Consider the following 13,308-nt stretch of genomic DNA (forward strand, 5'->3'; position numbering starts at 1 on the left):
AACTTGTATCTGAAATTATTTGTAGACGTATTAAAAACTACCACACTTTGACATTATTAGATTGTCAGTAACATTTCTGCTTTTTGAGTCTCCTTCTTCTTTTAGCAAAATCTTATTAGGTTTCTTGTCACTCGAACGCGATCCCTTTGAAGTTTTCTATACGTTTCTTTGGTCAAATTATCTATACTAAAATAATATTCAGTAACAAAAAAGTCCATGTATTATATACAAATTGTAAATATAAATAGTTAACCTCATATGAGTGAGAAATTCATTCATTTGTTCATTCATTTATCTTCATTGGTATTTTTTACATTTTATTTCCAAACGTAAGCAGGAGTGGTAATGCAGAGGCGCTCTCTCTCTCTCTCATACACACACATACGAAGAGGAAATTTAGCATAGCCCATAAGCCTATTTTGACAGTGAAAGAAAACCAGAGAACCCAGAGGAAATCACGAAGACAGGCTTGCAAATGTTAGCAAAGACAGTAACCGGAGCTCAGAATTAATCTGTGAGGAGAAACTCTCCCAAGCAAAATTATACATTTTTATAGCAAACAAGGCATTTTAGGGAAACAATACATTTTTACATAGTGTACTAGGTTTGTCTTAGAATATGCATTTTAATTTTATTTATTATAGGCATAAATTAAGCAAAAATGTAGATTACACTCCATACTGGTTCATTTTCAAGCAATTTATATTTAATGTTTCTGTGCCATAAGAATGAAAAAACTTTACAAATAAGCACATGGTAGTAATTTTTCATTTTTGTTGGGAGATTTCATTCCTTTGCATACACCAGAGCCATAACATTAACATAACCGACAGGTAATTTAAGTGACATAGATTATTAGTTATATACTGAACCAGTAAATTGATGACAGGATCATGGGCACCCAAAGCCCACTTATGCTTACAGAGACCAAAGGCTAACCCGCCTGGCCTACATGTAAAACCTCAGAAAAGCCAATGCAGCACAAAACAACAAAAATAAGTAATCACTGGCCACAATAGAAAAGACACAGAGTCATCACCCTGCAACTTACAGCACCCAAAGGAACTGCTGCTATCATCCTCGTGCACTGTGTACCCCCAGAGGTCTTGTGGAGTCATGCCCCGAGGGGTCTGGTGGCACAAGGGTGATGGAATTAAAACCAGGTAATTTTAATGTTAAAAATTAATGGCTGATTTGTGTATTTGTTTCTTTAAACACTGGGATTTAATTTTACCAGAGCAAAATGCATAAATAATTATTAAACTTTTTTTATTATTTATTATAATAATGCACTGTTGGGCAAATTGGCTAAAAACCTAAATCTAAAGGAAGTTAATGCACCGTTTTTTTTCTTCCGGGGAATGGTCATGAAAGGGTTTCATAAACACAAGACTTTTTATGGGAAATACTTGTTTTACTCCATCTTCTTCTGATCATGTCTGTCCAACAGCAGCATTCATACTGCGGTCAATACTAATACATCATCTACCATATTAACAATTTCAGCCTGTCAATTTGAGATCTAGGGCTCAGAATTAGTCAGTGCCAATCCTGTGGCTGTAGTTCAAGGTCATACACAGATGCACACACCTCATAGTGACAGGACTAGTGCTTTCTGTGTAATGGCATACACATCAAGCCCAAGGTCATGTACTGCACAGCTAATTCAAACTAATACACACAAAGCACTCAGTGTGAGTGTCGGTGATCGAAGACTATGTAAGAATGTGCTTGTAATATTTCCTGTTGGCTAATCACCTCTCTCTCTCTCTCTATATATATATATATATATATATAAGGAGTTATAAGAATCTTTAAGTTTTTAGTATTTGGTATCACACAATAAATATTACACATTTGCTACATTTACTGTTATTTATTATTTTTTATATTACATAGAAGACGCAATTGCATGGCGACACGGTGATGTAGTGATTAGCACTGTCGACTTGCACCTCCAGGGTCCGGGTTTGATTTCCAACCAGGCTCAATTCCCGTCTCTGTGTACATGTAGTTTGCATATTCTCCCCTTGTTTGGTGGGTTTTCTCCGGGTACTCCGGTTTCCAAATTGCCTGCAGTGTGTGAATGAGTGTGTGTGCCCTGCGATGGATTGGCACCCTGTCCAGGGGGGAACCTCGCCCCGTGGCTTAAGCCTCCTGGGATAGGCTCCAGGACCCGCGACCCTGAATACAGGATAAAGCGGTATAGAAGATGAGTGAATGAGAAGAACAATTACAATGTGGTCTCAGAATTTTGGACAGCACCGTACATACAACACTAAATGCATACTGTAAGTAAAACACATTTTCACTTTTACTTGTAAATCTGCAGAGGGTTTGAGAGTGTGATGGAAATTAATTTAATTTTCAGTTGCTGAATTCTCCTATTCAAGGTTGTGGGGGATTCAAAACCTACCTATTTGGGGGGATAAGACAAGAACACACTCTGGATGGGGTACTGGCCCATCACAGGGCAAAATGCACAGATGTTTACACCTAGGAGGAATTTAGGGGCCCGTGACTCAGATTCTTACCAAATCGTTGAGTAATAAACTTGATTGGTATCAATTTGTCATAGACAAAATGTGCATATATTCTCTCTCTTTCACTCTTTTTTAATCTGCTTTTAAAACAATTTCTCCTATGATGATGATGTTGTTAAAAATTCTAAATTATGGGGTTTACTCAAACCTAACTAACTGGTGTTGTCATATACTTTTATTAAAGATAAAGTAATTTTTGTAATTTTATTCAATTACATTTTATTTTCTTTATATAGCACTGTTAACTGCCCTGCTATGGATTGGCACCCTGTCCAGGGTGTACCCTGCCTCGTGCCCTAAACCTCCTGGGATAGGCTCCAGGTCCCCGCAACCCTGAATACAGGATAAAGCGGTATAGAAGATGAGTCAGTGAGTGAGCACTGTTAACAGTTATATGAAGCTAATACTCAGATATGAAGCTAATACTTTGGTGCAGGACACACAACTGTAATAATAAAGTCTTATTGTATCATATTGCAAGGAATGACTATTGATGACACATTCGCTAGGTCTATTTAATTAGGTTTTGTTAAGGTTTTTCTGAAAACTATTAAACTGGAAAAAGCTTGTAAGTTGGTAAAATATGCAAGCAAGTTGTAGTAGGGTCAACTTTGCCTTCCTTAATAACGCTTGGTCAGATTCTGGTTCATCTCAAGCTTGGGTTACTGTCTGTGCAGAATTTCTCTGCATGTTGCATTCTCTGAGTTCTCCATTTTGCTGTCCCAGAAACATGCCTGCAGGCAAATCATTCCAAATTCTATTCTAAAATGCCTGTGGGTGTGAATGTGTATGTATGTCTGTGCATCTCCGTGTGTGTGGTGCCCTGCAATGAACTAGAGTGTGTGAGTTCCAAAGGGTATCCCTACTTCACAGTCAAATGTTTCTGGGATAGGCTTCAGAACCTTTGCAGTGCTGACAAGGATAAAATGGTTAATGACTGACTGACTGTCAGAACTTGTCAAAACTTATCAATCTACTGAATATTATCTTTAAGTAATGAATTAGCATTTTGGTTTGACCTTTTAGGACCTTTGGCATTGTTTTAGAGTTTTGCCTTATTACTTATACAAATAAGTCACAAAATTTATAGATTCTGAAGCACAGCCCATGGTCTCTTTTTCAATCGAAGCATGCTGAGGGGATAGGGGATAGGCAAGCTACTGCACTGAAGAATTACTAATCAGCAGCAAAACATTTGCTGCCCTTCTGGCAAGGTCAGAGGATCAGGGTCCCCTGCTAAATGTCCAGAGCTCCTTTTGCTCTCCTAGCATAGAAGCCCTGAGGGGGAATAACACTCTGCCTCCCCCTCACAGCCTGACAGCGGCTCAGATCTCTGAACACGCTTAGGGCTCTCCCTGCCTCTAATCAGCCTGACAGCTCTGAGTGTTAGTCTTAAGCTCCACACCCACACCAAACAGGTCTTGAGTGAACAGGTAGACTTTTGGTATGCTCATGAAGTATCCCCTTGAATTTGTCATTTGTCATGAGGGTGCTTAATTGATTGAGAACTCTCCACTGAATCCAGATTTTCACCTGTCTCTTCTGAGGTTTTCAAGGATAATGGCTGTGCTTTGAAGATATTCACTGAATGTATTATATGAAAATAAATAAATGTTTTAACATCTACATGCATTTTCTCATATTTCTCCCTCATTCATAAGTATAAGCTTAAGCTGGACTATTAAACAGTTTTGTTTTGTTTTTTACTATATAATAAAACTGCAAATAATACCATGTCTTTTTTTTGTAGCTGGCTATTCAAACTGGGCATCACAACATAGTAGTTCAGCATGTCTTTTTATGGATTATTTAATGGACTCTGCCTCTCTTGCCCTCACTCTATGGGTCTGTGTGTGTATAAGTGACTAATTTGCAGTAGTATTGATCAGATGTAGACAGGTGTAGTGCAGCTGGGCATATCTAAACAAGCAGAAGCAAATACAAGGAAAACTATTAAAGAAGATACAGAAGGTCACATGAGGTGTCGTATGGTTTATATTTTCACAGGTGGATTATCCACAAACAAAGAAAGCTATGGGGACTGCTTTGACATAATTCTTAATGCACACACATAGACTGTTACTGGCTTGTCTTTAAAACTTTATATCTTTTTAACGCACCCTTTTCACCTGTTATTTTATTAGTTTAAGTAAAGGACATTTGAGCTGTGGTGAATCTGTTTTTTTTTTCAAAACCCACTCAAACATTCAAATCTTCTATACCGCTTTATCCTGTATTCAGGGTCACTGGGACCTGGAGGCTATCCCAGGAGGCCTAGGGCACGAGGCAGGGTATACCCTGGACAGGGTGCCAATCCATCGAAGGGCACGCACACACACACTCATTCCACTTCATACATGAGATTATGCAATTGTTATCTTGCTTCAGTAGCTAGTTAAAAAAGCACTGTTTGTAGATTAAGTGACTTTGATACCCTTATTACTAAGGCAGAAACGAGCACTACCCATTGCATATTGTATATAGCCTAAAAGAGTGGTTCTCAATCCTGGTCCTGGACAACCATCTGCCCTGAACATTTTATTCTTTTCCCTCTTTCATTACACACACTTGAATTCAGAAAAGACTTTTAAAAAGTTAATTAATTAAATCAGATATGCTAGAAGCTGAAAAAACACTAAAATATTCAGGACAGGTGCGAACTATTGGCCTAAAAGATACACACCTTTGAGTGTGAAGATAAACACCCATGATACAGCAAAAAAGGCCATAATCATTTGTCACAGTAATTAAATAAAATCTGTCTCATTTAGTGTTTGCTGTGGTCCTCTGGATTAAGGCTATTGTTGCCATCTAGTGGACTACTATTATCTGTGACTTATAGATATGATTAAATCTTGAAAGTGCAACATCTGACTCTTGCAGATTTTCTCACATAAATATTTGTTTATTTTTCAACATCTGAAGTAAATTAACATTAAACCAATCAAATTTGCATTTAATTCAAATCAAACAATATATAATGAATATTGAAAAATCAAATAAACTGTTAAAAAAAAGAAGCTATTTGTACACTTGAAAACAGGTTTGACTTAGTTACCATCCTTGAAACACAAGTACTATAGAAACACAAATACTATATCCCATCAACTACTATAGAAATCGCTGCCAACATATTATTTAACAACTGGAATCAGAGATAGTTAATAGAAACAAAGCTTCCGTGAGCATGTGTTATTTTACAGTATGTTGTCAATGGTTTTCTTTGGGGACACTGAACTTGCGTCTCTTTGGAGCGGTAGGCAAAGGGTCTTGACTGAGTGGAAACTGAAACTGAGAAACCTACAAAGAGAGCATGGTATATACAGTTTATATTTTATATGCTACAATTTTAGCAATAATTAACAGTTCTAATCATAATTTTATTTAAATGATAAGAGTAATAATGAAGAAAATTATGTAGAGGTTTTAAACTGTGATACTTCTAGACTTTAGATGTTCAAAACCACTCCTGGAGAGTTAGTGTCTTCCATGATTTGTAATTCATCAACACACCCACTAAACAATAATACAGATTATACTGTAGGAGTTATAGAAGTGTGATGGAAACTGGCCCTCGAGCACTAGATCTTTACACCCCTTCTTTAGACTAATTTCTCATTTCTCTATCCCAACACTGCTTAGTGCATAAGACACAGTAGGAATGCATTTACAATAGATTTTAAACTTACTGGTTTCTTTTCTGTAGATGAAGGCACTGTACCTTTTCTATTGTCCTATAATCCACAGAAAAAAAAAATTATCCAGCATTATAAATGAGGTCTTATAACATGTGCTATTTAAATAATTAATATTGTTATTATTGTTTATTATACAGCAAGGTTAAATGCTCAAATCTGACTTGTTGTAACGTGTGTATTATTTTTGCATGACAGCACAGCTTAGACAGTAGCTGTGATATAAGTGGATTTATACACTCCAGACCTTGGTGTTATATATCAACATGCCCTTTTTAGCCTTGAAGAAGATTTTCGTATAACAACACATTTCTTACACAAATAAAGATACAGAGATAATATCGCTCTTACTACTAAGGAGTTGAATACGCGGCCGCTCCTTGTTTTTCTGGAAGCCACATCAAGATCAGCTGTCTTTTTTACAAGACTGTCTGCCTGTATAACATGAACAAAAAATATTCTATTATAGATTCCTAGTCTAAGAAAAAACAAAGAAATCTGAAATATATTAACAGTTTTTTAAAATAAAATATTTTACTTTGTTTTATACTTTACTTGAATTACATATCATTGAAAAAAGATTTTATAGTACATGTATTTCATTTTATACAACTGCTGCAGTGTCAATAGCTTTCAATAGCATTTAATTGCTGCAAACTTTTTTGTGCAAACATATTTGATAACTTTCTGTCATGAAGGTTCTTAAGGAGATTCCAAGAGTTTGAAAAAGCTTAGTTAAATATTCCTGTGAAGCATCTCAAATATTTATATATTATATATAAAATATTTATATAAATATATTGATTTCTTTAAACTTTTCTTGGTTACTGCAGAATTTCATTACACTTTATATGGTTATTGTCTGCATTTTTTAAATGATAAAACCTGATCTGGAATTTAGAACCTGTTCTGCCCAAACATTTGTCTGGTAAAGTATATTAACATCAACAGCCTGCTCCTGTGTGTGAATCCCATCATTCTGCCACTGAGAAAAGCTTTGTGAAATAACCCAGGTTCCGTTTTTCAATATATTCAAAATTCTTAATAGATTTACCATGAACTGTGAATTCTCCAGCATCTCCTCTTTGCTCAGATCTATCAATGTGAAAGCAGCAGGTGTAAAATTTCATTAAAGGTTTATTAAAGACCTGTTAATTGAACAGTACACATCTTTAGAACAAAATAAAAAGAACTAATTAAATTGCAAATTGATGAGCAAACCTACCAGAGTTCTCAATGCCAGTGTCAATAACAATGTTTTCTTTGTTTACAAACTCCTATGTAAAGGAATAAATGAAACACTTCAAGTGAAATTTATGAATGCAAAATCTACATCTGATAGATACTGTATATTTTAAAAGCAGTCAGTAGTACCTGCTGAACATTTGACACACAAACCATTTCTTCTTCATTTATTTCCAAAGTCCATCTATCTCGAGCACATATTGGCTCATTATCATCTACCTGCCAATGCACACAGACAAAAAAATTTCAATTTAATCAAAATGATCCAGCCATTTTAATACTAACTGTATAAGCTTAAAATGAACTAGAGAACTAATTTGTATAATTAGGAATATGCGCACACAAATTAAAGTAAATAAAAAATTACAATGCAAGACATTATACCCAACACTATGTACTGTAGGTTCCCTGTCTCCGGCCCATATACACAGTATATATTGAATTTAAATCTACTATTAACCATGTTTCCATGAAGTTCAAATAGCACCTGTTCCAGTCTCTCTCTCTCAGTGGTGACATCCAATTTTAGGGTGTGGAAAGGTGTAACAACTTCTCCCATGGTCAGATTCACTGGCTCTTTCTGAAAGACCAGCATGCTATTTTCTCCTTCCTTAAAGCCTGGTGGCTGGTAGTCATGTGGAGTCACTAACAAGCATGTAAAAAGATGCAAAACATTAAAAAAGCTCACTCATGGAAAAACTTGTCACCGGCAATTTGTCACTGAGCTCTCATTTTCCTCATTCTCATGCTAGATGTGAATACTCTTGAGCTGAGACTTTTGAGCTGTATGCGCATGATTTATGCATAATGCTGCATGAATGTGTTGCACATTTGTTTGGATAAACAGCTGTACAAGACATGATTTACCATTATCATAGTAGGAGAGCTTCATGTTGAGATACACACTATCAGGAAGTGGGCCAAGGTTCTGCAGCAGTGTGTACAGCTTACGCACCAACAGAATACTTGCTTTCTTTATGTCATTGCAGTCCATCCTCGTCATGTTCTTCTGGCTTTTGCTGGCAATTTTAGACAAAAAATTTTAAACAATATATATATATATATATATATATATATATATATATATATATATATATATTTTTTTTTTTTTTTTTTAAACATTATCATCTCTATTTTTGTGATTAACTCAAAACTAAAGTTCAGGTTTACAGTGTTGGCATATATGTGTAATGGGAGCAAATGGGAGCAGATGGGAGGCTGGTAAAGAGCTGTGTGATTAGAATTAATCTCTCTTCCCTTTTTAAAAAACAGTGTCCATCATGGCTCAGCATGGTGAAATCTTAAAAAAAAAACTGCCTGGATGACCTAACATTCAAGTCACATTATTCTTCACTGCACTGATTGTCGACGTACAATTAGGGGTGTAATGGTAGATCCACCTTTAGCAGCCGTAACTCAAAGGAATTGACTCCTTTAAGATCAGTCTCTCACATCCCTTTGGTCCATTCTTAACAACATTGCTTCATTTCATTGAGGTTTTTAGGCATTGGCTTATGCATAGTTCTCTTAAGGTCCGACCCACAGCATTGGATTTAGGTCTGCGTTCTGACTAGGCCATTCCAAAACTTTTAGTCTTTTTTTTAGCCATTCTGATGTAAATTTACTGATGTGCTTTGAATCAATGTCCTTTTGCATTGCCCAATTTCGACCAAACTTCAGCTGTTAGACAGATGGCCTCACATTTGCCTCAAGAATACTCTGGTATACAGACTTATTGACTGCAAGGTGTCCAGGTTCTGTGACTGCAAAACAAGCCCAAGACATCAATCTTTCACTGCTGTGTTTGACAGTGAATATGAGCTGTTTCTCCTGAAATTCTGTTTGTTTTTTTTTGGCGCCGGATTAAGCTCGAACAACTCAATTGTGGTCTCATCTGTCGACAGGACATTGTTCCAGAGGTCTTGCAGTTTGTTCAGATGCAGTTTTGTGAACCTCAGGTGTGCTAGCATGTTCTTTTTAGACAGAAGAGGCTTTCTCTTGGCAACTCTTTTAAACAACCCATACTTATTACATATTCTAATTATTCTGTCATGGACATTAACATTTAACATAAACAGTGAGGCCTGTAGAGTCTGAGATGTATTTCTCTGAGAATTGTATGGTATGACTATGGAGTGATTGTGCTGATGACTGTTTTGAATGCTTTCCACTTGTAAATAATCTTTTTTACTGTAAAATATTGAACTCCAAATTGTTTGGAAAATTGATGTGCAACACAATTGCTTTCCTAAGACCACAGCTTAACACGGCCTTACAACAACATACAATGTTCGTGGATCATTTAGATTCAGATTACATTTCCAACACTGTATGAACGAATATTTTTACGGCATTCAAACAAACGTACCAAGGCGCTCATAGGGTATTTTTAAAGCAAAAGTATGGTGTTCACAAGGCAGCAGTATGTAATTTGTACAAGTTTGTTATGTTCTTACAAGGACCGTTTAAAAGCTGCATGTGCGCCATACAATTCCTCATTACTTGCTGTGAATTTTTCAGAGATTACAGCTCATTTCTTTATCATTTATGAATTGTTGGATCTGGATATTCCTGCAAATCTTGCACGTATATGTTTTTTAATTTGCAATATTTTAATAGATCATCATGTGACCTCTCATATGACCACCTTAAGACAAAAATTTTCAGAAGATTGACTTATGTAGGCTGTAGGAAGAGTCTATCTTAAGGTGAATGTAAAAACTTTATGGCCACCGTACAACAAAAAAGTAAAAATTTTTTTCCCCAAATGCCTGAAATTATTCTTAAAAATTAAATGCCATCCGTATCAACTTCCTAAGGAGGCTGTAGAAAACTATGATCCCTCCCAGCAATTTCTAAATTCGTAGGAACAGGGAGATTCATATGAACAAAACAGGACTTTCAGGTGCAGGCAAAATGCAGGCACTTACATTATAATTATGTAATTACCAAAATCCAATGAAAATATGCTATAGGATAACTGTTACCTCTCTGATTAACATACAAAACTAGCACATTTTTAAATTATCACCTTTCAAAATCCAGCCGAGGCCCCTTTTCAGTGTACTGTATCCTGAACTGGTAGCATTCTGTTACTTTCTATAACAAGAAGCAGGGCTAATAAAAACAAAGTAAATACTAATTGAAAAATAGCCCATTACCTACAGCTAAGCAATACCCATTTGTCTTACCAATGGTAAAAAACTCACCTTGCTGGAATGGTGGCATCATACTGCTAAATAACTTTTAATAATAAATAAATAAATAAATAGGATTACCAACCTCTGGGTGTTCTGGATCAGAGTACATCTAGCAAAACAACAAAACAATGCATATTAGTCATAACATAAAAAAACAACAACAAATGTCACTATAATAATATATTACAGTTTTTAACTCATGTACTTACAGATAACCAAATCACTCGAAGCTGTTAAAAAATGAAATATGTTGTAAAGTAAAATTGCTGCAAAATTGGTTCAATGTAATGCACAAAGGTTCAAGAGAAAAGATTACAGTCCTTATTTAGATGAAGCTGACTTACATATCTCTTTTGAAGGGCATCAAAGCATCCCTGCAACCTGTGTGTGAGTGATTGAATCAGGAAATACTGGTATTTTTCAAAATACAAAGTGAGTTTAAGTGCAACACTATTACTTAAATAAGATCATTTACATTGCATAGATCATGTTACCATTGTGAAAGCATTCATTTAGTGAACAACTGCAGTTTCCAATATTTTTAAATACCGACCACTGTACAATCTGACTAGCACCAGGGCAAGTCCGCTCTTCTCGAAGAATCATCACTTTTTGTTCTGGAGGAAGTAAAGGTGTAAAAACATCAAGGTCTCATTTTTTTGGTTATACTTAAGAACATTAGACCAGATGTGCCAGTGTGCTTAATAAGAAAATCCTAACAGACAGGATAAGACATAAATTGATTGGACTGTATTTGTACTGTATGTGTACTGGGATTAGAGCATGAATGAATACTTTAGAGTTACAGTATACGCAAATGGATGCATCAACAGCTTAAAAACATAAAAGGAATGGATTATAAAATATGTCAAAGCTGATCCCAACTGTTTCAATATAGTCAGTATTAGATTTGCAAATCTCTGTTCCTAGTTATTGTTTATAACAAATCTTGTCTTATAGCATAATGTTTCAAAGTATTTTTCTTACCCTCAACGTATTTTGTTCCATACGCTTTTTCTGGAAAGAGACCCCTAAGATATGTGATGCTGGAGACAGCAATAGCTAATAATTTCTTAACGACCACCAGTGACTGCTGCTCTGTGGCAACTACATGTGGCAGCATCTGTGAAGACCCCAGAATATAAATAAACACATTTTTGGATAGTCCAATACAAACATTTACCTGGCTAATAAAACTTTGTCTGGTGTAAACTTTACCTGCTGAGGCCGCAAGCGTTGTTCACAGGCCATGGAACTCTTTGGTCTCTCTGGTTGAGTCCTTAAGTTCTGACAAAGAAACTTTATGAACACAGGTTTTAGATACCTAGTGATAGTAGTGTTGCTTGCTGAAAAACTTTGACCTTGAACCTTGAGTTTTTCAAATCATAAATAAGAAAAAGAAATTAAACAGCATTAATAATGAATAAATAATGTAACAGTGACTATGCAACTTGTGAAAAGTGGTTGTGTGCACAAATTAAATCCATTAAGCAGGTCTTTTCAACTGTCATATTTCTTATATTATTAAGAGGATAACTATGCGCTTTATGCTCAATAAGACAAACTGGGTTTGCTGCAGAACATCGTAGTAACTGAAATCCAGTCATAAGATCAGATTATACCATTTTTACAATTTAATATATAATATTTATAATAGATAAAATAAAGTGACATTCATTCTAACTAGTAATAGATTCATGAGCAGTCTTGAATATTAATTTAATTAATATAAAATTAAATGATTGTACTATTTAGTTTCATAATCATTTTAATAATATTTAATAAGATCCATACATTATCTAGACTGCTTATCCTGCATAGAGTTGTGGGTGGCCAGGAATCTATCCCAGGGAACTTAAGGCCCAATGTGAGGTACAATGGATGGGGTGCAAAGCACACACTATGGGGATTTTAGAAAAGCCAATAAACCTAGACCAAATGTTCTTGGACTGTGGGACAAAACCGGATCTCGCTGACTAAGTACATGGAGACCTTGCAAACTTCCCAAACAGAGATTGGAAGCAAAATCAAACCCTGAACACTGGAAGTGTGAGGCAACAGTGCTAACCACTAGGACAATGTAAATAGCTCCTGGGTCCCTGTTTTGATCCTGAGCTTTAAGTACTGGTTATGTGGATTTCGCATTGGTTTTTCGGATGCTCAACCCTGACCAGGAAAAAGGGGGGTTACTAAATACAAATTACTAATTAATTACCTAATAAATTATATTATATTTCTTCAAAAATTAGGAGTATAATTTAATACAATAAGGTAAATTGTTTCGATTTTATAATTTACATATACTTTGATATACTGCGTATTATTATTTTTTTTTATTATTATTTGCTTATCTTTCATACAACCAGAAAGCCGTTTTGCTTAAGTTGGATAGCTTTATTTCAGTGTGCGGTGTTACCGCTAAGTGTCTAAAAGCCGCGCCAAGGGATTTGGACCGCGGCGAATTGAAGGTGTTATAAGGAGGGAAGTGGCTCGGTTAAGGAGGGAAGTGGCTCGGCTCATTATTAGCTTTACCTCAGCTTGGTCACAGATACTGTAGCTAGGTGTTACTGTTCGGCTAAATGGCTAAAATTAAAGTCCACAAGGTTTAATTCCAATCGATTATGT

At 35.7% G+C, this 13,308-nt stretch overlaps 1 protein-coding gene across 1 annotated transcript; it reads right to left on the bottom strand.

Annotated features, from left to right (window-relative positions):
- Window positions 1-5,488: 5,488 nt before the first annotated feature.
- hormad1 (HORMA domain containing 1) lies at window positions 5,489-12,049 on the bottom strand. The gene is made up of 15 exons (XM_053495010.1): window positions 11,902-12,049; window positions 11,671-11,806; window positions 11,237-11,300; window positions 11,028-11,064; window positions 10,893-10,913; window positions 10,766-10,792; window positions 10,515-10,582; window positions 8,351-8,502; window positions 7,971-8,128; window positions 7,613-7,702; window positions 7,464-7,515; window positions 7,293-7,333; window positions 6,545-6,673; window positions 6,233-6,277; window positions 5,489-5,843 (listed from the first exon to the last, which is right to left on the bottom strand). Exons 1-15 carry the CDS (start codon window positions 11,932-11,934, stop codon window positions 5,754-5,756), a joined length of 1,143 nt encoding a protein of 380 aa, XP_053350985.1. The 5' UTR covers window positions 11,935-12,049; the 3' UTR covers window positions 5,489-5,753.
- Window positions 12,050-13,308: the final 1,259 nt, after the last annotated feature.

Source organism: Clarias gariepinus, chromosome 4 (assembly GCF_024256425.1).
Source record: "Clarias gariepinus isolate MV-2021 ecotype Netherlands chromosome 4, CGAR_prim_01v2, whole genome shotgun sequence".
Classification (NCBI taxonomy): domain Eukaryota; kingdom Metazoa; phylum Chordata; class Actinopteri; order Siluriformes; family Clariidae; genus Clarias; species Clarias gariepinus.